Below are 24,927 nucleotides of genomic sequence, written 5' to 3'. Positions count from 1 at the left end.
TAATCTTTACACTGGCAGCTTGCCATATGTGATATGTGGATTGTTAGGTTGTGCTGCTTTGACCTGTAGTACTATGGTTTCTAGGAGCACATTTTCACAGGTGTGGCCTGATTGTGCTGGCTGGGTGTGGTGATCTCCTGCTAGCCAATCCCCCGGGTCTTTGCTCACATATATACCCAGCTTCTATCAGTGTCTGTTTGGTGTCCAGGGTGATCAGTCATCTTTCCCTCTGTGTTGCAGCTTGCTGTGTGACTTGTGTCCGGTTGTCTGTTCTGTACAGCGTGAGGTGTGACTTGTGTCCTGTTGTCTGTGCTGTTGCTGCTTGCTATGTGAACTGTGTCTGGTGCTGCTGGATCATGTGTCCTGTTAGAGTAGGGACCGCAAGACATGAGGACCCTTGATTGTTGGGCTTGCGGCTTGAGGGTTTATTTACGCGAGTGTATATCGGCCGGCGTTTTGATGGCCGACCGATATATGCTTCCATCTAAGCAGTTCCCCCCTTCCCTCCCTGGCTCTCTGCCTCTCTCCTCCACTCTGGTGTTTGCAATGGGAGGGGTGGGGGTGGAGCTAACCTCAGCTCTGTCCTGCCCATTGCTGGCTATGGACAAGAGGAGGGAGCTTAGCTCCACCCCCATCCCACGCATTCCCATTGCAAACCGCTCGGAGGGGAGAAGAGAGGCAGAGAGACAGTGAGGGAGAGGGGTGGACTGCTCAGATGGAAATGTATATCGTCCGGCCATGAAAACACCGGCTGATATATGCTTGTGTAAACTAACCCTGAGTTCATTGGCAATCCCTTATATTTTTAGAACGGCAATCTGCTTTAGCGTGTGGGGATGTTTGGTGAGTGTGTTGGTCGTTTATCCTATGTTATGACTGTCTGAGTCCAGTCCGCAGTTCTCTGTCCAGTTGGTGTTTCCGTCAGCACGTCCATTCTGAATTCCATTTTAGGTTTCCTTGTTTGTGTTATCCCCGCCCTTTTTGCGCATGTTCGTGTGAGCCTTGTGCTTATTTGCCCACATGAAGGTAACATGGATATTGTGTCAGGGATGGGGAAAGCTCTAAAAAAAAATGGACTGATTTGAGTGGAAAGAAGAGGGGATATTAGAAAGGGAGTGAATTTCACGTTATGTTTAGATGGTAGGATTAAAACTGTGAGTATAGGAAACTATAATGAGAAAATTTTACAGTGAGGACGAAAGGGTGAATATGGTAGAGTTTACTAACTGTATACATGTATAAAGTTATTTCTTATATCCTTGTCAGAAAAAAACTAATGTGAACTGTAATTGACTCAAGCCTGTAAAACATGTTTAGTTATGTTTTCCTGTACACAAATGGAGCCTTGTAATTATCTGGCACTGAGCCATCAATTATCTGAATGGTCTTGTGACCTTTAACTCATAGATGCCTGAGGGATTGGCTACCCCCTGGGTATGTAGGAATCAAAGCGAACACTTGGATAAACACATCTTTCTGTGTATGTAAGCTGGGGCAGAACCAATGTGATTAGAGCAAACTGGACCTGCATTAGGGACGCCTATATGCAGTGTGGCATTTCCCTAGGAGAAACACTGATCCATTTCGTTGGTGCTCTCCCAGCTAATGGTATATTGGACAGACTCGGTGAGGAAACTCTGTCCAGCGTTGGTGGTCATCCAGCTGAACAGATGTTCTTTTATTGTAATGTAAGTGTATTCATGTGTAATGTGTATGTGTCCATGTATATCCCTTGGTTTTATCAGTATTTAACCTTTGCCTAGGTGATATTGTATACTCTTACAATATTTCTTATTTCATGTAAATTAGTTTAACTATCACCTATTTTATATAATTTTGTTCAATTACTATCTTATTAAATTGTGTTGTATCAACCTACTTGTCCTTCTTTAACGGCACATTCGAACTTGTTGCCTTACAACTTGCCAAAACACTAACTGAGCATGTGTGAGCATGTATTGGTTTTTTTTCTGTTTGTGGTGTTTAACAATTTCTGATGTAAAGTTGGGAACTGATGAAATTTTGAGAAACAGAGATGTTAGACGCTTAACTTGTTCCAAGAGCAGACCTGTGGCAACCTGGATGTCCGATAAGGGGGGGTCTTCTCTGCTATGGCAGTAGCAGTAGATTTATATTTTTGTGTCAGGTGGTGAGTTGGGAGGTTGTCTGATTTTTGGATAAACTACTGTGGTATTGGAAATGGAAGGATTTACTGGAACGGTCTCCATATTGTTATGTGTAACTGGTTAAGGTGGAATGGGGGGGGGGACACGCAAGAGTGGAAATGGTTGTATTGTCTGGTTGGGGAGCTGGGACGTTATGGGTTTTGTCATAGTTTTTGGCTCTTTCATGTCTAGGCGGTAGGGGAGGGATAGACAAGATCCTCCCTTGTCCTGTGGGCATAGTTAGTAACCTACACTTGTTTTGGGTGTTAATGTCTTTCTTTTTCTGCAAAATTTGATATCAGCATGATAATCATTGTGGTCTCTTTGTGTGTCTGTACATGTAAGTGTATGCACGCATATATAGTTTTTTTATCACCCCATTAATTCACTTATCATTCATCAAAATTATTTATCTTCATTCTACTTAATGCACATGTGTTATATATATATATATATATATATATATATATATATATAAAAAATGTGCACGTGGATATACTGGGTGGACAGTACTCATGTGAAAGAGCCCTAAGTGACACACCAGAATTCTTTGACCACATTTCAAAAGAATGCTTGTTAAAGTGGCCAACCCCTATAGCAACAATAAGAGAACACAAGGAGCTACATTAAGGGTCATGCACACGATCATGTAATAGCTCTGTTTTCTACAAAGCCATAGTCAAACACTCAGAAGTGCACGGGGTTAACATGCCTCAGAGAATTTGATTTCAAATAGGACATAGGACACCCGACTGAGCATTGTACAGCAGTCCATGGAATATGGTACGGTACGACAGGGGTGTATAGAACCTCTTATGCCAATATATATGACTTCTACTGTGTGCGTGAGGCCTGTTTTTTTGTTTTTGTGGGGAAATAAAAGTTATTTAATTAAACACAACACAAATATGAAGGATGTTCAGATATTTCATCCATGCAAAACGGGAAACGTGGCTTGGGTGATGGAGCGGAAAATAGTTTGGTTATTTTTAAAATGGCAAACTTAATATTTAACCAAGTGTTTTAGAAAACCTAATTTCTTCTTGTACAGGAACCTGATCTCTTCCTGCCATGACATTTCTGAAGATCAAACCCTTCACCACCCACATTATCCCAAGGGTCTGCTCCAGATTAATCGGAACGAGCCAAAAGTTTTATGCCCCTCAGAATTTCTCAGATTATGAGGAAATTACAAGAACTTATAAATTGGATCAACCAGAATTCTTCAACTTTGCAAGTGACATCTTAGACAAATGGACTGCTGCTGAAAAGGTAAATGTATAGGATTGTTTGTTAAGGTCCATTCCCCAACATAGAGATGGGCATGTATATGGTGCACATTATATATAAGTACTAGATAATAATAAATGATACTCTTTTCCCCAGGATGGCAGCAGAGCTCCCAATCCTGCTCTGTGGTGGATAGATGGTGAAGGAAAAGAGGTCAAATGGAGCTTCGATGAGTTGGGGTTTCACTCCAGGAAAGTGGCAAATATACTGACTGCTGCTTGTGACTTAAAACCAGGAGACAGAGTTATGGTAATTCTTCCTCGGGTTCCGGAGTGGTGGCTGTTCAATGTTGCATGCATGAGAACAGGTAAATAAACTTATAGTGAGTTGTCTGAGACCCAAAACAATGCACTCACCGTAGCAATGCTGAACTAAAAATCATCGTTCGGCCGAAAAGCTAACGAAGGTAACATTTACATGCAATGATTGTCGCTCAAAAGACACTGTTTAAACAAATTTTGAGCAATAATTGTGTGTAAATGGGCCTTTACTCTGATAGTCAATTGCAGCTTTTATTCAATAATATAACTGGGTGACTTATTTTGATGTGATTGCTTAACCTCTTAACAGTCACATTAAAAATTGGAAAAACCCTCCTGAAAATGTCACTTTTTTACTGTACCTTTTTGAATTGCCTCATATAAATATATTTAGTTCAGTTGCTTTAAGCCCTAAGGGCTCATGTCCACGGGCAAAGTGACATTTAAAATCCGCAGCGGATCTCCCGCGCGCGGATCCGCATCCCATAGGGATGCATTGACCACCCGCGGGTACATAAATACCCGCGGATCGTCAATAAAAGTGATTTTAAAAAAAATGGAGCATGAAAAAATCTGGACCATGCTCCATTTTCATGCGGGTCTCCCGCGGGGACGGCTCCCGCGGGCTTCTATTGAAGCCTATGGAAGCCGTCCGGATCCGCGGGAGACCTAAAATAGGAATTTAAAGCATTTACTCACCCGCAGCGGGCCGCGAAGCTCTGCTCTTCCTCACGGCTGCATCTCCCTTGCTTCGGCTCGGCGGATGTGCCCGGCGCATGCGCGCGGCACGTCGACGACGTGCCGGCGATGTGCCGCCGGCGTCAGGAATTCATCCGCCGGCCGAAAATGAAGATCCGGCCGTGAGGAACAGCTGATCTTCGCCGTCCGCTACGGAAAGGTAAATGCTTTTAAATTGCTATTTTCAGCGCTCATGTCCGCGGGGCAGGAGGGACCCGCTGCAGATTCTACATGTAGAATCTGCAGCGGATCTGATTTTCCCCGTGGACATGAGGCCTCAGGGTGCATTCAGACGAGCGTGTTTTGGTGCGTGCATACAAAACACTATTTACAACATTGTAAATTGTAAACATTGTATTTACAACACTGCATTCCCTATGGTGTGTGCACATGTCCGTACTTTGCAGGTGCGTGCCTGCAAAGATAGGACATGCGTGCACCATAGGGAATGCACGCATTGTTTTCAATGGAGCCGCGGCTGCTGCCGGCGGCTCCATTGAAAACAATGACCTGCTGGCTCCCTGCATTCCTTTTCAGGGAAGGACTTTACATATAAGCCCTTCCCTGAAAAAGAAAGATTTTAGTGTAAAAAAAAAATAATTAAAATGCAGGCATTCTCTTCAATGGAGCCGCTTCTGCTGCCGGCTGCTCCATTAAAGACAACGGTCTGCTGGCACCACCAAATTGTTTTTAAGGGAAGAGCTTTACATATAGGCTCTTAACTGAAAAGGAAAAATTTTGGTGAGAAAAAGAAAATGCAGCCATTCACTTCAATGGAGCCACTGCTGCTGGCGGCGGCTCCATTGAAGACAATGGTCTGTGGCACACCTGAATTGTTTTTCAGGGAAGGGCTTTACATATAAGCCCTTCCCTGGAAATCAATTAAAAGTGATTTAAAAAAACAAAAAAATAGATACTCACCTCCCTTCAGCTGCCAGGGCACAGCCGGGTCTTCTCCTGCTGTCCCCTGCACTGTGGTGCTGAACTGCTGATCTATCAGCAGCCGGGGATTTAAAATCCCCGCCTGCTGAAAGAGCTGAATGTGATTGGGTGAGGTGCTCAGCCAATCAAAGGCAGCTCTCCCCGAATGAATGACAGGTGAGAGCTCCTGTGATTGGCTGAGCACCTCACCCAATTACATTCAGCTCTTTCAGCAGGCGGGGATTTTAAATCCCCGGCTGCTGATAGATCAGCAGTTCATCAGCAGCCGGGGATTTAAAATCCCGGCCTGCTGAAAGAGCTGAATGTAATTGGGTGAGGTGCTCAGCCAATAACAGGAGCTCTCACCTGTCATTCATTCGGGGAGAGCTGCCTGTGATTGGCTGAGCACCTCAGCCAATCACATTCAGCTCTTTCAGCAGGCGGGGATTTTATATCCCCGGCTGCTGATAGATTAGCAGTGCAGGGGACAGCAGGAGAAGACGCGGCTGTGCCCCGGCAGCTGAAGGGAGGTGAGTATCTATTTTTTTACTATTTTAAAAGGCTTTTCAGGGAAGGGCTTTTGAAGCCCTTACCTGCAAAGCCACTAACAGCTGCTGGGGCTCAGCAGGGACTTCTGCCGCTGTCCCCGGCTCTGTAGCACTGCTGAGCTATCAGCAGCTGGAGATTTAAAATCCCCTCCTGCTGGTAGCTCTGATTGTGATTGGCTGAAGCAATTCAGCCAACCACAATCAGAGCTACCAGCAGGCAGGGATTTTAAATCCCCGTCTGCTAATAGCTCAGAACTACAGAGCCTGGGACATCACTAGAAGTCGCGGCTGAGCCCCGGCAGCTGAAGGGAGTTAAGCATTTTTTATTTTTTGCACTATTTTAAATGGCTTTTCAGGGAAGGGCTTATGAAGCCCTTCCCTGAAAAGCCATTGACAGGATGCCGGCAGCAGGATTCTCTACCGCAGCTGTCATGTGTGATAGCTGCGGTTGAGAATTGAAGAATTCCTTTTGCTGCAGCAGTAGGGAATTCTTTTAACTAGCGGGGGTGAAGGATACATTTGCCGCATGCCGCAGATGTGTTCTTCATGCCCGTGGGGGTCACAGCAGCGGCGGAGAGAAGCTTTTTTTTTATTCTTTTTTTGTTTTGCACTAAAATGTTTCTTTTTCAGGGAAGGGCTTATATGTAAAGCCCTTCCCTGGAAAAGAATGCAGGGGACCAGCAGAGCATTGTTTTCAATGGAGCCGCCGGCAGCAGCCGCGGTTCCATTGACAACAAGCACGCAGCTGTGTTCACGCGTGCTTTTGCTTGTACCTAGGTGCGGACGTATGTACGCACCAAAACACGCTCGTCTGAACACATCCTAAGTGATGTAATTAATTTTAGCCTTTAAATATAGTTTCTAGAGATGAGCGAGCGTACTCGTCTGAGCTTGATGCTCGTTCGAGTATTGGGGTGTTCGAGATGCTCGTTACTCGAGACGAGCACCACACAGCGTTCGAGTCACTTCCATTTTCTTCCCAGAAAAGTTTGCGCCGTTTTCTAGCCAATAGAAACACAGGGAAGGCATTACAACTTCCTCCTGTGAAGTTCCAGCCCTATCCCACCCCCCCTGCAGTGAGTGGCTGGGGAGATCAGGTGACACCCGAGTATATAAACTGGGGCTGGCCGCGGCTCGCCGCAGATGCACGCTGAGAGACATTAGGGAAAGTGCCATCCTGCTGCAGCTGCTATAGGGAGAGTGTTAGGCTGTTATCTTCGTCTTCAAGAACCCCAACGGTCCTTCTTAGGGCCACATCTGACCGTGTGCAGTACTGTTGAGGCTGCTTTTAGCAGTTTTGCCCCTTTTTTTTTTTTTTTTGTATATCGGGCGTGCAGACCATAGCGTCCTCAGTCTGCAGTCATTTTACTGAGTATAGGGGCAGTACTGGTGAGGCAGGGACAGTGGTACAGGGAAAGAGATATACTGGCTATATAGGCAGTGGGCTTTTTAAAAAAAATTGGAAAAAAAAATCTTTGGGCTGCCTGTGACCGTGTTCAGTTTATTGCGTGTCTGCTGGGGGTAGTAGTCGCTCACTATTACCCAGCTAGGTGTTACTGCAGCCTTGCGCATAATTTTTTCTGGCTGCACTGTGCTTTCAATAACCACAGTCATCCTCCAACAGGGAAATCCATATACAGGCTATATAGGCAGTGGGCTTTTTCTCAAAAATTGGAAAACAAAATACAATATTTGGGCTGCCTGTGACAGTCTTCAGTTTACTGCGTGTGTGCTGGGGGTAGTAGTCGCTCATTATTACCCAGCTAAGCCTGTGACCGTCTACAGTTTACTGTGTGTCTGCTGGGGGTTGTAGTCGCTCATTAATACCCTAGACTGCTACTACTACTGAAATGGAACTAATACTGTGCTCCACCTATACTGCTGCTTTGGAATTGTTACTGGGGCCTGTCTTGACTGCTACTATTACTGAAATGGAACTAATACTGTGCTCCCCCTATACTGCTGCTTCGGAATTGTTACCGGGGCCTGTCTTGACTGCTACTATTACTGAAATGGGCGGTTGGGCAGCATGTAACCCAGGAGAAGTGGCAGTGGAGTGTCATGCAGGCAGTGATTGTGATTTGTTGGAGGAAGTTAGGTGCTTAGCTAAGGTATGCCTTGCTAATGAGGGTTTTTCAGAAGTAAAAATTGTTGGGGGGGGGCACTCTTGCCGCTATTGTGGCTTAATAGTGGGACCTGGGAACTTGAGATGCAGCCCAACATATAGCCCCTCGCCTGCCCTATCCGTTTCTGTGTCGTTCCCATCACTTTCTTGAATTTCCCAGATTTTCTCAAATGAAAACCTTAGCGGAGCATAGGTCCCATACAAAAATGCTTGGGTTGCCCATTGACTTCAATGGAGTTCGTTACTCGAAAAGAACCCTCGAGCATCGCGGGAAGTTCGACTCGAGTAATGAGCACCCGAGCATTTTGGTGCTCACTCATCTCTAATAGTTTCCCCTTTTTGTTCCAGCGGTCATTACTTTCTTATTTTTTTCATCAATGTAATGATATAAGACTTTGAATTTTGCCGGATGAGTTCCAGTGTTTATAGGAATAAATTTTGTGTCAATATAATGTATTGCATAGCTTTTATTAATTTTTTGCTGGGTAGCAATGGTAAAGAAAAGCAATTTCGCCGTTATTTTTACAGGCTTCACCATGTGCTATAAATATTATGTTGACTGTTTTCCACACATTATGATGAAGACAACACCAAATTTAATGTTCATTCATGTTTTAGTCCTTTTACAAAATATAAACACTTTTTTTTTTAGCAAAAAGACTTCTTATGTCACCAGACTCCAAAACAAGTACATCTTTATTTTTCCATCGATGGAGCTGTACAAGGACTTGTTTTTCACAGGATGACTTGTAGTTTTTATTGGTGCCATTTTGAGGTATATACAGCTTTTTGATTATTTTTTTACCTGTTTTGGGGAAGCAAAATCAACAGACATCTGCTATTTTTCTTTTTTTTTTTTACAGAATGTACCATGCTGAATAAATAATACATAGCAACACAGTAGAGGAAAGCAAAAAAAAACCAATGATCCAGAGGAAAGAAAAAAAACCCAATGAGGCATAAGCAAATTGGCCCATTTGAGGGAAAAAATTCCTTCCCGACTCCATAATGGCAGTCAGAATAATCCCTGGATCAATGTTTTGATAGTTCCTACCTGACTCTACAACCCCACTGGTTATTTAATGTCTATATCCTGTAATATCACAGCGCTCTAGAAACTCCACTATGGATTTTACCATCACCACGTCCTCAGGCAGTGAGTTCCACAATCTCACTGCTCTTACAGTAGATCTATGTTGGTGATGAAACCTTAGTTCCTTTAGATGTAGAGGATGCCCTCTTGTCAGTCGTACTCCTGGCTATAAACAGATCCTGGTAGAGATCCTTGTATTGTCCCCTCATGTATTTATACATAGTTATTTGATCGCCTCTTAGCCGTCTTTTTTCCAGGGTGAATAATCCCAGCTTTGATAGTCTCTCTGGATATTCTAGTCCTCCCATTCCCTTTATTAGTTTAGTTGCCCTTCTTTGAACCCCCTCAAGCTCATCATCTACTTCCACCCTTTCCCTCCTTGACCTGTGAGATTTCTTTTTTGCAGAATGTTCTCACAATAAAATAGCAATGTGAGGTGAGAAAACTATTGTTGGAAAAAAAGGAAAAAATGTTTAGATGCCACGGTCAGCAATGACTGGCATTTTCAGCATTAAATGGCACAACAAGTGCACATCTTCTCACTCCTTGTTTTGACGGTTAAAAAAGACCTATGTGACAATGAGAAAGCAATTATGTTCTCTGATTGATAAGGCGGGAATGCGGACAGAATAACAGATCATTCTCTGCTGCACACAGACATGGCAGCTGTAAATTCAGTATCACCGACCTCATTTCAAGTAACTCTAGCCCCGATTCTATCAGTTCTGCTGACATGATTTTGGTGTCATTTTAATGCCAAAAATCACACACCTGGAATTCCTGTTCTATCAGTGCTAAGTTAAATGAGCCGAGTTTGTCCAAAACTGTAATGTACCTTTCTTGGAGAACGAGCACTGTTTGTGGTAAACCGTAGGGAGGGGTGGGGGGTTAAAGGCTGCACATGACAAAATAAAATGGGGCTCCTCCCTACTTGGGACTCTTGTAATTACAGTAAATTCATGGCAAGAAATATTTTGATGTCCAATTTTTCCCTATAGAGATATGTATGCAGTATCTAGGTGGTTGGGCCCCCAATTAACACATTTATGACATCCTAAGAATAGACCATCAATATGTAATTCAAGAAAACCCCTTTAATATTTGGTCTCACTATTCTCACCTTCTACAAAGGTTGGTGGGCACATTACAGATTTTGCTTTACAACCCAGAAGCTTCACCCTACACCTCTGCTGTTCAAAGATTTCATCCCCAGATGTTTGTCTCTACAAAGGTAACATACTAAACCGATATAACTAGACTTCCATCTAAAGTTTCCATCATTTCTTTTACAGGTTTAGTTATAATTCCTGGGCCAACACAACTGACAGCAAAAGATATTCTATACAGGCTTCAAACATCAGGAGCAAGGTGTATTATCACCAGCCAAGACCTGGCACCAGCTGTAGACACTGTCTCAACCCAAGCTCCATTACTAAAGACCAAAATGACTGTGTGTGGAGCGAGAGAAAGCTGGCTGAATTTTCAAGCGCTTTATACGTATGTTCCATGATATTAACAATTAATGACACCAATGATTATGTAATGAAATGTAATAAAAATTGATTTTTATGTATTTAAGGGCGGCCAATGACAAGCACACGTGTGTTAGGACACGAAGTACGGATCCAATGTCCATTTACTTCACTAGTGGGACAACAGGTTTTCAAAAAATGGCAGAACATAGTCAGTGCAGCTATGGGCTAGGAATGACTATCACTGGAAAGTAAGTAAAGAGCTACTGTGTGAGTAAATTCTCATCATCTGCAATTCATTGGCTTTGGCGGGCTCAGCACCAGTCACACACAGGAAAATGCCAGAGCTAACTAAGCATGGGGATGCTTAAGCTGATTGGGGTAAATGTGTAAAGGCCCATTTATACGGGCCGAGTATTGCTGGCACTCTGACAGAGCGGCCAGCAGGGGGCCAGGGCAGCTGGAGATTTGACTCCTCACTCTCCTTCGCGCCTCTCCATTCACTTAACACGGCGGTTGTTCAGTACAGAACGGCTGCTGTTTACACTTAACGATCATCGTTCAGCTCATCTTTCATCGTTTAGGCTTCATAAAACCCTGAACAATGATCGTTCAATGTAAACAGCAGCCGTTCAGTACTGAACGACCGCTGTGTTAAGTGAATGGAGAGGGGCGGGGCAGAGTGAGGAATGAAATCTCATCTAGCTGCCCCGGTCCCCTGCTGGCCACTCTGTCAGAGCCAGGGATACTCGCTCCTGTGCAACAGCGCGGAAACAAGTGTCGGACATCGTTTGTCGGAAATTCGCCCCGTGTGAATGGGGCTTATGGGAGGTTGATGAACTGCAATGGCATGCACTAGCCCCCTTACAAATTGCACTGTTATATTTTTGCAATGTAAAAGCACCTTTAGCTATGTTAGCGTGTCTGATATGTTAAAATGTTGAATTGTTTAATACTATATTGTACTGTTTATTGCCATATACCCACAGAGTCGGGGCACCCTCTGGCACATAGAGTAGGAGCTGTTAAACTATTGCCTCAATGGTTCTGCCATTGTGTGCTAGTTGTGCAACACCCCAGATGGATGACCCTGGGCACCTGGTTAATGTGAAGAGCTGGGAGGGATAAGTGCTGGCTTGTCACAGCAGCACTTATGAGGCTTTGGTCCTGGAGGGATGACACGCAGCCAAGGCCAGAGTAGGATCGCAGGCCAGCTCCGACACCTCAAGGATAGGGAATGCCAACTTTTACTGAATAATACACTTTACAAAACAGGTATTCAAGGAAACACAGGTACAATTAACTTCAAGTAACAGCAAGTTATAGCTCAGAGGTAGGGAGGATACACAGGATAAAAACAGTCCTACAGTTCACGTTCTCTGTATGGCACCGATCCTGGATTGGGAGCACTCCAGTGGAGGAAGGGGGTAGGGGTCACTCCGCAGACTCTATGGCAGACAATTATTGACAGGAAGGCTTAAACAATAAACACCCCGCACAGCAGGCACGTGGGTGTAACTCAGTCAAGTACCTCTGTGCGGTGATCCTGACTTTGGACGGCCGCACAGGAAAAGCGTGTAGTGTGAACTGGTACCTGTTCAGAACTTTTTGTAGGGCTCTCTCTCTCTCTGATGATGGGACTCACTCCATTTACATCCACACTTCAAACGCTACGGGATATCCATCTTCACCTACATGGAAGCTGAAGGTGCTTCCAGGTGGCTCTGTTAGCTTTCTCTCAGGTAGACAAGATGGAAGACACTCACATTTATCACCTCACTTGTACCACATGACATGACAAACTGATACATCTACATGCAGGCGATGCATTTATTACTGTTAAAGGGGTTGTCCCGCGCCGAAACGGGTTTGTTTTTCTTTCAATAGTCCCCCGTTCGGCGCGAGACAAACCCGATGCAGGGGTTTAAAAAAAACAAACCGGATAGTACTTACCCGAATCCCCGCGCTCCGGTGACTTCTTACTTACCTTGCGAAGATGGCCGCCAGGATCTTCACCCTCGGTGGACCGCGAGGTCTTCTGTGCGGTCCATTGCCGATTCCAGCCTCCTGATTGGCTGGAATCGGCACACGTGACGGGGCGGAGCTACGAGGAGCAGCTCTCTGGCACGAGCGGCCCCATTCAGAAGGGAGAAGACCGGACTGCGCAAGCGCGTCTAATCGGGCGATTAGACGCTGAAAATTAGACGGCACCATGGAGACGAGGACGCTAGCAACGGAGCAGGTAAGTGAATAACTTCTGTATGGCTCATAATTAATGCACAATGTACATTACAAAGTGCATTAATATGGCCATACAGAAGTGTATACCCCAACTTTGTTTCGCGGGACAACCCCTTTAACCTCTCAAGCACCGCAGCTGTGCAACACCCACTGGACATGACAGGACAATCTTTGCACAGTGCATCTACATAGGACAAGACATGTATGACATTTATGGAGGGGACCAGGATAGTGTTCTGGACCTCTACAGTTGATGGCACCAGGAACACCATCCCTGAATTTCACCCTGCAGGAAGAATGCATCAGTCAGAAGGAGCAGTTTTCTTGTGACTTGCATTGACTTGATGGTGGATGTTGCTGCGCTAGACGCATTTTGTCTCTGCAGCTGTGGTTGAGTTGTGTCTATATAACCATGAATATTTGTTATCTTTGCTGAGTGTGTGCAGTGAACACACGAGAAACAGTAAAACCAAGCAGGGGTCTGGGACTGGTCATCGGCCAATGAGAAGCACTCCAATGGGCTGAAAAAGAGAGATATCAAAGCAGTGACTGAAGCCCGAAGAGGAGTACAGACCATGAAAGGAACAAGAGAGAATGGAGAAAAAGATTGAGTGAGATGGGTCAGAGAAAGGTAGAGCTGCAGAGGCTGGTGAGTCTGAGAGACTGCTATAAGGGAGCCATTGGCTGAATATTGTCTTAGAGCATCAAGGCCCGACAACTTCAGTATCAGAGTAGAACTGGTTGCCCCACGGCCTGGTCAAGGCTACCTATAGAGACTGAGAGATCTGTGCTGTGATTGGAAAAAACAAGAGAACATGTCTCCAGGTAACTGCACCAGTAGTTATTGCTACGAAATCAGTGTCTGTAGATATCCTTCAACTGCAAGTAAAGAACAGTGCAAGAGGCACCCAAAGTCAAAGAGGTGTAAAGAGCAAATTAATTATGAAATAGAACTGTGTTCTATTGAAACAAGGTAAGTTGAAGCCCTACATTTAAAGAGGTGCCTGTTGATAGAATGTGAACTTGAACAGTGCTAGTCAAGGCTGCTGTGTGAATGACTTGCATGCTATTTGCATATAGTTGTGAGTGGTCAGTGTGATTCTGGAAACAGATGATAGACTGGAGGTTACAGAGACCCTCAGAGGCACCAGGGAAAACATATAGGAAGGCATGATGTTGTAGGATGTAGCCACACTTAGATCCACAGTGGTACAGAAGGTTCGGGAAAGAGCTGTCAGCTCTCTTCAGTGTAACCTGACCTATAGGCCTCAGCAAGAGACTGTAAAATTTATGCAACTGCTCTAGAATTTAAGAAACTTTGTCCAACAAGCATAAGAAGAACCATGAAGTGATTGTACCTCTGCTAGAGACTCTAACCATAACATTTGTGTAAACGAAAAGTGATGGTACGCACTGAGAGTTGTGTCTGCATGAGAAAATAAGCACTTATTTACACCAGAAACTGTCTAACGTTCCAGTGGGGTGTCACTTATGTCAAAACGCTGATCAAGCAGGAAATCCACTTTGATACTGACCTGCAGAGCCGCATACACCTAGCCAGAGGGATAATTTTCATGTGTACTACTATTGTTAAAAACCTGTGTTTTTCCAGACCTCATATAAGCAATTGTATGGAGTGATGATAAAGTTTGTATGTGCTGAGGTCTGACTACAGATCCCTGGCGTCCCTCACTTAAAAGTACGCAAATATAAAGGGAATATACTAAACTGTCTGTATTCATTTTATCCATACAGGTATTGGCAGGACTTAACTCCATCAGATGTGTTTTGGAATATATCGGACACAGGTTGGGCAAAGTCCGCATGGAGCAGCATTTTTTCTCCTTGGATCCAAGGTTCATGTGTGTTTGCTCATTACATGCCTCGAGTTAACCCAACTGTAGTCTTGGAAGTAAGTTTAAATAGCAATGCCATGTTATAATAAAAGGAGTAAAAAAAACACCAAAACCTTTATCTGATGCCTAATTTGTTTCAAATGTTTGGGTAAGGCCGTACATAGTCACCGCTGTAGAATAAAACACACAGACGTGTTTTTGCTGCCAATTGGTCTAGTTTTCACATGCTTGTTAATATCTACACATTTCTGGGCAGGTAAACAGCAGTGTTACCTACAAAAACTACATGGACAATACAAAAACCTACACGAATTTGGTGTTAAACCGTATGCCACAGTTGTTTATGCTGAAAGGTGGCCAATACATGGGAGCAGGAAAATAATCCACTAGCCAAACAGATCTGTCTTATGACAGAACAGAACAGCAAACAGACCCCATTGACTATAATGGGGTCCATTTGGTTTCTGTCTAACCGTCCAGCATTTTTCAGGATGAAATAGTGGAGCATGCTGCCCTTTTTTTTGCCCGGGAATTATTTTTGAAAAATCAGCAACAGAGGCTCTGAACAGAACGCCAATGCTGATGCCAACACATACAGTTCAGTGCCTGGTTTAAATATAACATTTCCTAGCCAGTAAGAGGTGCTTTGAGATTTCAGATCGGAAGGCTGCAGAATTGTGAATGCAGCTCTGGACTGTAATACAGGCTGTAACTCAGCATCAGTACAAGATAAGTAATATAATGCTTATACAAAGTCACGTAAATGCTTTATGTAGATTAATTCTATAAGTAAACTATAACTCAGATTCCTTTAGCATCAGCTAACTCTAAACTCTAATTGCCTGAATAATGTTTCCTTTTATCATGTAGACATTCACCAACTACCCCATCACTGTATTCTGCTCACTTTCATCCGTCTATCGTATGCTAGTGTTGTGCAATCCTGAAAAGTAAGTACAAAATTTACTACTGCCTGAATTATCTGCAAATCTCCTCTGGCCTAAAGTACAGATATTGGATAATTACGTAAAGTGCGGGTTTGTTTTTAGGTATGACATTAGGGAATCGCATTATGAGGAATTTCCTAACATATTTGGAATCTGATAAGTCTTCAGGGCTGTGGGAAACTCCTTCTGCATGGGAAGTTGAACCACATTACTCTGCATGGCAACAGGGTTCGATACTAGTTTTTAAAAAATTTTTGGATGCACAAGAGGGGGAAGGGGGCACTAGCAGAAAGTTGTCATTGTGTAGGGTGGAGAGAAAAATACCGAGCTGAGTGGCACAACTCTTCATAAATGACAGCAGAGGCCAAGGCTTAAAACCTGACTCCTCTTTATATATGAAACCAGCACATTATATTCTCACACCCTTTTGCACAGTTGTGGAGTTCTCTGAGACGGCAGCAACTTAGAAATATATTTACCTTAATTTTCCTCCCTTCACCATACCAATTGGATTGCAAATCTGGAGTAGCTCCAGTTCTTTGTACACATTCTCATTGTGTAGAGGACAATAAAATTATGAGGGGCATTATTTTGTGGGCGCACTACTACAATGTGGGGAGCACAAAGGGTGCTTTACTACTTTCAGGATATTACTATGGGGGGCATACAGGGGGTATTATTGTGTAGAGGCACTAAAAGGCATATTATTCTTGTGAGGCCAATACGTGTGTGGGTGGCGTGAAGGTGATATTATTTCTATGTGGAGGCACAAAGGAGGGGACTATTACTGTGTAGGAACAGTATGATTTTGTTATGCAAAAAAGGGGAGCGCTGTTACTCTGAAAGAGGGGCACTACTAGTAGCAGCAGGATGGGGAGTTTGTGTGCACAGATGAACTGTGACTGGAAGAAGCCATTATGCCGGTCATAGCTGGATAGAGAAGAAAACGGAAAGTGGACAACTTCAAACAGAGATGTCAGCTGTAAATCATTGGCTCTAACTGATAACACTTGAATGTACAATATCAAGTACTGAGCTTAATCACTGTACCTAAGCCTGCTGTGTTATCAACATTGCCTTATAGTGACAGTTGCCTTGTAGTGACTCCAATATTTGTTTTGGTGGGGGCAATGTTGTGACGCCACAAATGGCCATAGTGCCAGCCCAAGCACTATCGTGAAGCCACAAAGTGCTATGGTGAGCGCTAATTTTTATTATTCTTTGTGGCTGGCAATTAATTGTGATTTGTTTTGTTTGGACGCCAGTGCCCTTGGGCACAATTTGTAGTTGTGAGTGGTAATGTTTGGAATAATACATGGAGACAGATATTTTGTTTAATTTGTTGTAAAACCGGTATTAATAAATAAGGTAGTGAGATGAGGTAGTTTTCTTCTTCGTTCAAAAGTATTTTATTCGCATAGTTTCAACAATATAAACATTTGTCAGTCATTTGCTAGCAGTTTGAAATGGCACTCCGTTGTCTTGACAAAAGTAAATAAATTCTTTACACTTCTAAAACGTCGACTATGCGTCTCTTTTCCTACTTGGGCAGGTTATACTGACTAAGGACAATAATCTTATACTACAACATAAACCTAACTATAGAAAACACAGGGGGGGTTCAAGAAAAAAAAAGGGGGGGGGGGGAGAGGCAGTAGGGTTAGATGGGGGTGCTATGGGCGGTAGGACTTTGGCACCAGTTTGGGCATGGTTTGAGGCGGTAGGGCCCAGCCCCGGGTAGCACCGTGCCCTGGTCCCGAGCGCCGCCTGAGGGAGCCCCCCTCATATTTTGGTTCAAATAAGTTTTTATTGTATATAAGTCTGGCATGTAGTTGTTTAACTTAAGCCTTGCACGGAATGGAGATAAACTTTAGAAGGATCTGTGAGGACGAGAGGGGAGAAAAAAGAGGGGTATTGTGGGAATAGAGCGAGTCCACCCTGAGAAATTCCGTCGGCTGACGGGAGTAACGCGGTAATTACTTCAACAAACATCATCCTCTCCTCTCCTCTAGCTTTATGTGGAATTCAAGTCTGGGTGTTGATCTCGAACTCGTTTGGGATTGTAGAGGGGGATCCCCTTTTCCCATCGGGTAAGGCTTAACTCAACTAAACACGGACACTCACGTAGAAGTTTGGGGGGGAGGGAAGACACTAACCATTAGGGGGCAGAAGATAAGGATGTGTGGGAAGGGTAGGGGGGGAGGGATCAGGGTCAGGAGGCGTCCCTGGGCAGCTACCTCTAGTCGCTAGCCCGAGTAGGGGGTTGGCCGACTGATCCGTGATCTATCCAGCCTTTGAGGTCGTCTGAGTCTCTAAACGCGACCCATGGTTGCCACGTCCTACAGTATGTTTCCCAGGATTTCGGGTCGTCGGCCCCCAATTCGTCAAATCTCATGAGGGCATGGAGTTCCTCGACCCACATGCCCCTGGTTGGGATAGTTGAGGATCGCCAGAACCTTGGGATAAGTCTTCTCACTGCTATTATGAAGTGTTTTAGGATGCTTGATTTAGCAGTTCTTATGTTGCCTGGGAACAGTGAGAGCAGGGCCATTCTTGGAGACATGGTTACCTCTGAGTGGTTGATATGGTTATAAAGTTTAGTTACCTTTTCCCAGAGGTCGGCCACTGGATGGCATTCCCACCATATGTGGGTCATTGTGCCTCTGCTCCCACTGCATCTCCAGCACAAGGGAGATACCTGGGGGAGGATCCCTTGAAGGTAGTCGGGGGTCCTGTAACACCTAGAGACTATTTTGTAATTGAGATCTTGGACCTTACCTGCTGAGGAAAGCTTATGGGTTAGGGCCCAGATTTTGTTCCAATCCTCATCGGTAAAGTCCTCCCCTAGTTCCCGTTCCCAGGCCCCTCTGTAGTTCGGAGTCTCTTCCTCCGTCTCCCGATCCAGTAGCAACTTGTAGAGTGTGGAAATCATGTGCCTCTGGCTTAGGTCCGACATACAGAGTTGTTCAAACGCCTTTAGGGGCGCCGTCAGGTTTTCTTTCGGTGTCAGCGAGCTCACAAATCCTCTCAATTGCAAATACTGAAGCCAGAATCCTGGCTGAGATGGGTGCTGGTTTAGGATCTCGGTCATGGGTTTCAGACCCGTCTGAGACACTACGTCCCTCACTCTGGGGAGCGGGTCTACTGAGATGGCCAGAAGGCCCTTCTGTCTTAAAGTTGCGTCAAATGAGGGGTTTGCCAGAAGCGGGGTTAGAGGGCCTGGGACAGAGACCAGTCCATGTCTCGGGGCGAAACTCGCCCATGTTTTGAATAGGAGTAGTCCGAAGGGAGAGATGTTGGGGATGTGTTTTACCCCCTTGGGGGGGATCCAAGGAGCTCCGTATAGACCGTCTATTTCTCCCTCGTGTTCGATGTCGACCCAGAGTCTAGATCTTCTATTTTTGAGGATATCGTGCACGCAGTTTGCGATACTAGCCTTGTGGTAGAGGGAGAAGTCCGGTAGGCCTAGGCCTCCCCTTTCCTTACTCCTCGTCAGCAGCGAATATCGCATGCGCGGTTTACGTCCCCTCCAGACAAAGTCAGTGATCAAGGATCTGATTTTTTTCAGGAAGGTTCTTGGGAGCCCTATCGGGATAGTTTGGCATAGATAAAGGAATTTGGGCAGAACATCCATTTTGATTGCGTTTACCCGGCCGTTCCAAGAGAGGTATAGGGGACTCCATTTGCCCAGATCCCTCTCCAGATTTTCGGCAAAAGGGATGAAATTTAGTTTAAAGGAGAGTGATAGGTCGGTTGGAATGTTGGCCCCCAAATATTTTAGGTGAGAGCTGACCCAGCGGAACGGGAGCACCGATTTCAAGTGGGAGACCTCGGCCTGCGGAAGTGTGACGTTAAGGGCCTCTGACTTCTGCGCATTGATCTTATAATTATTAACCCTTCCAAACTTTTCAAATTCCTTTAACAGTACGGGCATACTGACTCAGGGGTTGGACAGGTACAGCAACAAATAGTGCCATTTTGTGTTCGGCGGAGCCGACCCTGATGCCTCTTATCGAATCGTTACTTCGGATGGCGTTAGCTAGGGTCTCCATGGTCAAAATATATAGGAAGGGGGAGAGGGGGCACCCCTGCCTTGTCCCGTTGCTGACTTTAAGTGGGTCTGACAGGGTCCCATTTACCCTGATCCTAGCTGTGGGGTCTTTGTAGAGCGCCATGATCCACTGGCGCATCCGTGGTCCTAGTCCGATTGCCCCCAGGGTGGCGGAGAGGAAGTTCCAGCTCACCCTGTCGAACGCCTTTTCGGCGTCGATTGACAAGAGGCATAAGGGGGTTTTTGATTCTTTGGCTCTGGCTATCAGGGACATCGTCTTGATGGTGTGTCTCGTGACTCTCTGCCCGGGACAAAACCGACTTGCTCCAAATGAATCAGCTTTGGGATATGATTTTGCAGTCTATTTGCTATCAGCTTGGCGAACATCTTTATATCAACATTTATTAAGGATATTGGTCTGTAGCTTCCGCAGGCCGAGGAGTCCTTACCCTGTTTAAGAATGATAGCGATGTGAGCTTGTAGTGCCTGTTGGGGGAACGGGTGTCCTCTATTTACTGCATTGAAGGCTTCCACGGCTATTGGAGAGAGCTCTTCAGCAAATAATTTGTAGAATCTAGCCATGTACCCGTCTGGCCCTGGGCTCTTGTTTACTTTTAGATTTTGGATTATGCCAAGTAGCTCTTGGGAAGAAAAATCTAGTTCTAGTTCGTCTGCCTCCGCTGGCGTCAGTCTCTTGGGGGCGTGGTTGGATAAGTAAGAATCTATTTCTCTCATAGGAGGTGATGTCGAGGATTGTGTGTCCTCATTTATATTGTATAGTTTATCATAGTAGGATTTAAATTCCTCTAGGATACCTTTGGTGTTGTGTATTATGTGGCCGTTGGAGGATTGAATTTTGGTTATATATGAGAGTGGCGCTCTGGGGTGGAGGGTTCTGGCCAAATGGTTCCCGCATTTATCCCCATATTCAAAGGACCCTCTTCTGAGCCTGTCTCTGAGGGCCAGGGATCTTTGGTCCAGGATCTCAAGAATTTGCTGCCTGATAGAGGAGATCTCTGTTCTCAAGACTTCGCTTTGTTGACGTTTGTTATCAGCTTCTTTGGCCCTCAGGGATGCCAGTAGGCCTGAGAGGGTGGTGGATCTTTCTTTTTTGAGTCTGGCGCCTTGGGAGATTAGCACTCCTCTTAATAAACACTTAAGTGCCTCCCATTTAATTGGCGCAGGGGTTTGGTCTAGCTGGTGCGTCTCTTTAAAGGCTTCTATCTCCTTTCTTAATGCCGCGACGCAGATGGGGTCTCTCAGAAGATTGTCATTTAATCTCCAAGATTGGCATCTTGGAGTGGGGCCCCACCCCGCTAGGCTTCCGTATACAGGTGCATGATCTGACCACAGAATATCTCCGTGGGAGCAGGACGGAATGCTGTCTAGGAGACTGTGTGATATCAGGAGGTAGTCTATCCTGCTATAGGAGTTGTGAGCTGCTGAATGGAAAGTGAAGTCCTGCTTCTCTGGATGTAAGATTCGCCAAAGATCTACTAATTGCAGTGTGTCTAAATGTTTCTTGAGGGCCCTGGTTGCCGATCGGGTGACGGAGGACTTACCCGAGGAGGAGTCTGAGATGGGGTCCATTACCATGTTGAGATCTCCGCCCAGGATCACTCTCGACCCGTCCGCGAAGTTGGCTAGGGCCTTCAGTATTCTAATTCCGGCTGGAACTTGGTTCTGGTTTGGGAGGTAGATATTGGCGAAAGTTATTACAATGCCTAAAATTTCTAACTTAAGAAAAATATACCTGCCTCCAGGGTCGATCAATGAGTCGATTTGTTGGCTCTGAAGGGTCCTATGTAAGGCGATGGAAACTCCTCCCGCCTTTCTCAGGGGGTCAGGACCGTGTAGCCAGGAGGGATAGTAAGAGGAGGAGCAGGTGGGCACACACCCCGCTTTGAAATGGGTCTCTTGTAGCATGGCTACCATCACCTTTTTTCTATGGAGATGGTATATAAGCTGTCTTCTCTTCTGCGGGCTGTTCAGACCCTTAGTGTTATAAGAGCAGAAGGTTAGGTTTGCCATTTACAATTTGGTGAGAGGAGTGGGTATGTGCCTCCTGTCTCCCCCTGGGGGGGGGGGGGGTCGGACAGAAGGGTGACACATGAGGAAAGAGAAAGATGGGGGAAAACATAGGGGGCAACATAGAACACAAATTTAAACATTAACAAAAGGGGGTCGCTATGTACCCCTTAGAACTAACAGTCTGCCTAACCTAGGCAGTTAATTACAGCTTCAATAGGCTGTAAACCCTAAGTGGGAGAGTGGGGGCCAGAGAGGGGCGGGCTCCTCCCGCTGACCAACCTCTCGTGTTGTGTTGTCCAGGTGTTTACCCGGACCTATCAATGATATATGTGGACAGAACCAGACCCGGCCAGGTCAGGTTTTCTCTGCATTGTTTTCCCGGTCCGGCGCCTCAGGTTTCGCCGGGCGGGAAGCCTCAAGATCAAGGGAGGGCGGGGGGGGGGGGGGGGGGCGAGTATGGCAGAAGCGGATGGGTGAGATGAAGAGCCAGGGTGAAAGCAGAGCATATAGCGCTATATTTATCAGTCCGGCTGATTCAGTCTCCCGTGTCGCCTCTGGTGTTGTTCCTCCCTTCCTTGTGGGGGTCTTTTCTGCCTCGTCTGGAGCTTTTTGTCGCAGTCTGCCAGGTGTTCCTGGGGGGCAACGTTGGGAGGGCACTTGGTGACGGCCAATCCGGAAGTCGGACCACTGGGAGTTCTAAGGTGCCTAGGAAATTTGGTAGATCCCCTAGGCCTCTGAAGGTTGTTGTCTTGCCGTTCCTTGTTGCGTGGAGCTGGAAAGGGAAACCCCAGCGGTACGGGATCTCTTTTTCTTGTAGAAGAGTCAGCAGGGGCCTTAGCGCCCTGCGCAGCTGTAGGGTTCGACGCGAGAGGTCTGGGAGGATCTGAATCGGGGAGCCCTTGTAGTTCAAGTCTTTGATGTGGCGCATTTTTTGTAGTATCAGGTCTTTATCCTTGTAAAAATGGATTCGGCAGATCACGTCCCTGGGTCTGCCGGGGTCAGAGGATTTAGGGCCGAGCGATCTATGGATTCTGTCCATTTCCATGGAGGAGGACTCTGGTCTTTTTAGTATATTATTAAAAAAGGACTGGGCCCAGGTTTCCAGTTGAGATGGTTCGATTTCCTCGGTGAGGCCTCTGATTCGCAGGTTATTCCTGCGGTGACGATTTTCCAAGTCGTCTATGTGGGTCTGCAAGTCCAGGATCTGTTGGGAATGTAAATGCAGTTCCTGGTTGTGGGATTCGAGTGTTTCAGTGACTTTCTCTTGAGCCTCCTCCACTGCCTCGACCCTCTGGCCTATTTGCCGAATCTCATGCTGAAGGGAAGCCACGTCTTCCTTGCGGGCTGCTTCTAGTTGTTGGAACAAAGCATCTATATGGTGCTGCGTCGGTAGGGCCTTCAGGTGCTTCTTCCAATCCCAGTTGTCCTCCTCCTCCGCCAGATGATGGGGGTTGGGGGCTGTGTTCTGGGCCAGTTGTCTGTGGACGGGTGGATGCCTCTCTCTATGGCCGGTGTCGTCTTGAGCGTTTGGCCAGCGGGTGGTCTTGGGTTTGGTAGCGGGCTGGGGGTCGGTCTGTCTCAACTGTCTTGTGTTGCTTCTTTGTGGCTTTGGAGAGCCCTGGTTTAGTTGGGGCGTCGCAGTGCCTGCGCCTTTGGGGTGAGGACTGCTTGCAAGGCCCTTATTGGGGTCACTCTGCCCTGGGGATTGAGCTGCGGAGCTGTGTAGAAGTGGGGAGCTGCTCCGTGGCGGGGAGCTGGGTGCTGAGGACCCTCTTGGCAGGGGGGGATCTTGCTGTGGGGGTTCTCTCCCTTTCTCCATTCCTTGCGGGTGTCCCTGTGTAGTTTCGTCCCCGCTTGCGGCTTGTTGCTCGTGGGGAGTGTTTTCTTGTCCCTCTGTGGCACAGGGGACCCCTCTGACGAGCTGGTCTGGTGGGGGCTTTCTGCCTCAGACATCCAGTGCCCTGTCGCTTTGTCCCCTGGAGTTCTATGCAGTACCACTGAGGGGGGGCTGTCTGAGCTCCGGGGAGCTCGGGCTTCGAGCTGCTGCTGTCTCCTCTCTCCCCTGGGGTTAGCCCGCTGATATCACTCACCCCTCCTGTTGCCTTGGATGCAGGGACTCCGTTCCTGCTCGCCGCTTCACTGCTCCTCCCTGCTGTGCTGGCTTCAGTGAGCTCCGTCCTCTCACCTCCCGCTGGTGTCTCCCCGCTGTCTGCCTCCTGTCGGCTTTCAGAGGCTCCAGCTGTCATGTACGGGCCGCTGCTGCCTCGGGCGCTGGTTTTCCCGCAGGCTCTCCCCTCGATCGGCTGGTCCTGCTCGGAGTCAGAGCTGGGGTGCCGCTCTGTAAAAGTTGCGGGCGCCATCTTGGCGGCGGCGGCTCGGACCTCCGCTCCCGCTGTTTTCTTCAAAAACGTCGCTATGCTTCTCCTGGGGTTGTCTGAGGAGGCTTGAGGTGTCCCTCGTCTCTTCCCCCTCGCCATGCTTGCTGGTAGCCGGGTCTGGGACATCCACATAAGGGGTTAATTGGTGCTGGAAGCGGGAGCCGAGCTGATATGCTTCTCACTCCTCCATTAGCCGGGTAGTTTTCTTCTTAACACAGTGCATAATAATTGAAACACAAATTGCAACAATGTAGACACTTGTGTCTAACTCATCCCTATACTGGGAGCTTACTCTGGATTTCTTTTCTCCATACTTCTTTGTATTTATATCTTTATCTCCCTCTCTTCATATTTACATCTTTTACTTTCCCCCTTATTCACTGTCAAAGCTGTCACTCTTCCTCAGTTTCTCAGATATTTCTTTCTGTCAAGGCTGATGTCTCTGTCTCTTTTCACTTCTCTCCTGCCTGGCACTTTTCTTCTGTCGGGCGCTTTTTCTGGCGCGTCTCACTCACTCTCTCATTGGCTCACTCTAGCTCACATGACCATTGTCCGGCTATTTATAATCTGTCACCTGACCAGTTTGTCTGCAGCCAATCACAACCTATCTGGTGGCTTATCTTCATGAGAACAAAAAGATTGGGCAGTTGAAATCCAAATGTCTGATCCTCATTTTTCCTGACAAATGTTGTCAGGGAACACCGGGAGAACTTTATACACATTAGATGATTGCTCAATCCTACAGAAATCAGCACGTTTTCGCAATACACATTTAATGTATATGGCCAGCTGTACACTCTAGCTGTACCTG

General features: G+C 46.2%; 1 protein-coding gene across 2 annotated transcripts in view; it reads left to right on the top strand.

Annotated features, from left to right (window-relative positions):
- Window positions 1-24,927, top strand: part of LOC136576752 (acyl-coenzyme A synthetase ACSM3, mitochondrial-like) — a 43,627-nt gene that overhangs the window by 11,810 nt on the left and 6,890 nt on the right. The window contains exons 1-7 of one of the 2 annotated variants that reach the window (XM_066576302.1): window positions 1,503-1,688; window positions 3,217-3,437; window positions 3,552-3,762; window positions 10,433-10,637; window positions 10,720-10,863; window positions 14,609-14,765; window positions 15,580-15,659. In XM_066576302.1, the coding sequence (XP_066432399.1) occupies window positions 3,237-3,437; window positions 3,552-3,762; window positions 10,433-10,637; window positions 10,720-10,863; window positions 14,609-14,765; window positions 15,580-15,659 (998 nt within the window). In that variant the 5' untranslated portion in view covers window positions 1,503-1,688; window positions 3,217-3,236. Of the gene's footprint in view, window positions 1-1,502; window positions 1,689-3,216; window positions 3,438-3,551; window positions 3,763-10,432; window positions 10,638-10,719; window positions 10,864-14,608; window positions 14,766-15,579; window positions 15,660-24,927 lie in introns of those variants that run through there. The other variant, XM_066576301.1, reaches the window with a different exon arrangement.

Source organism: Eleutherodactylus coqui, chromosome 8 (genome assembly GCF_035609145.1).
Source record: "Eleutherodactylus coqui strain aEleCoq1 chromosome 8, aEleCoq1.hap1, whole genome shotgun sequence".
NCBI lineage: Eukaryota > Metazoa > Chordata > Amphibia > Anura > Eleutherodactylidae > Eleutherodactylus > Eleutherodactylus coqui.
This window is presented reverse-complemented; position numbering and strand designations above follow the sequence as displayed.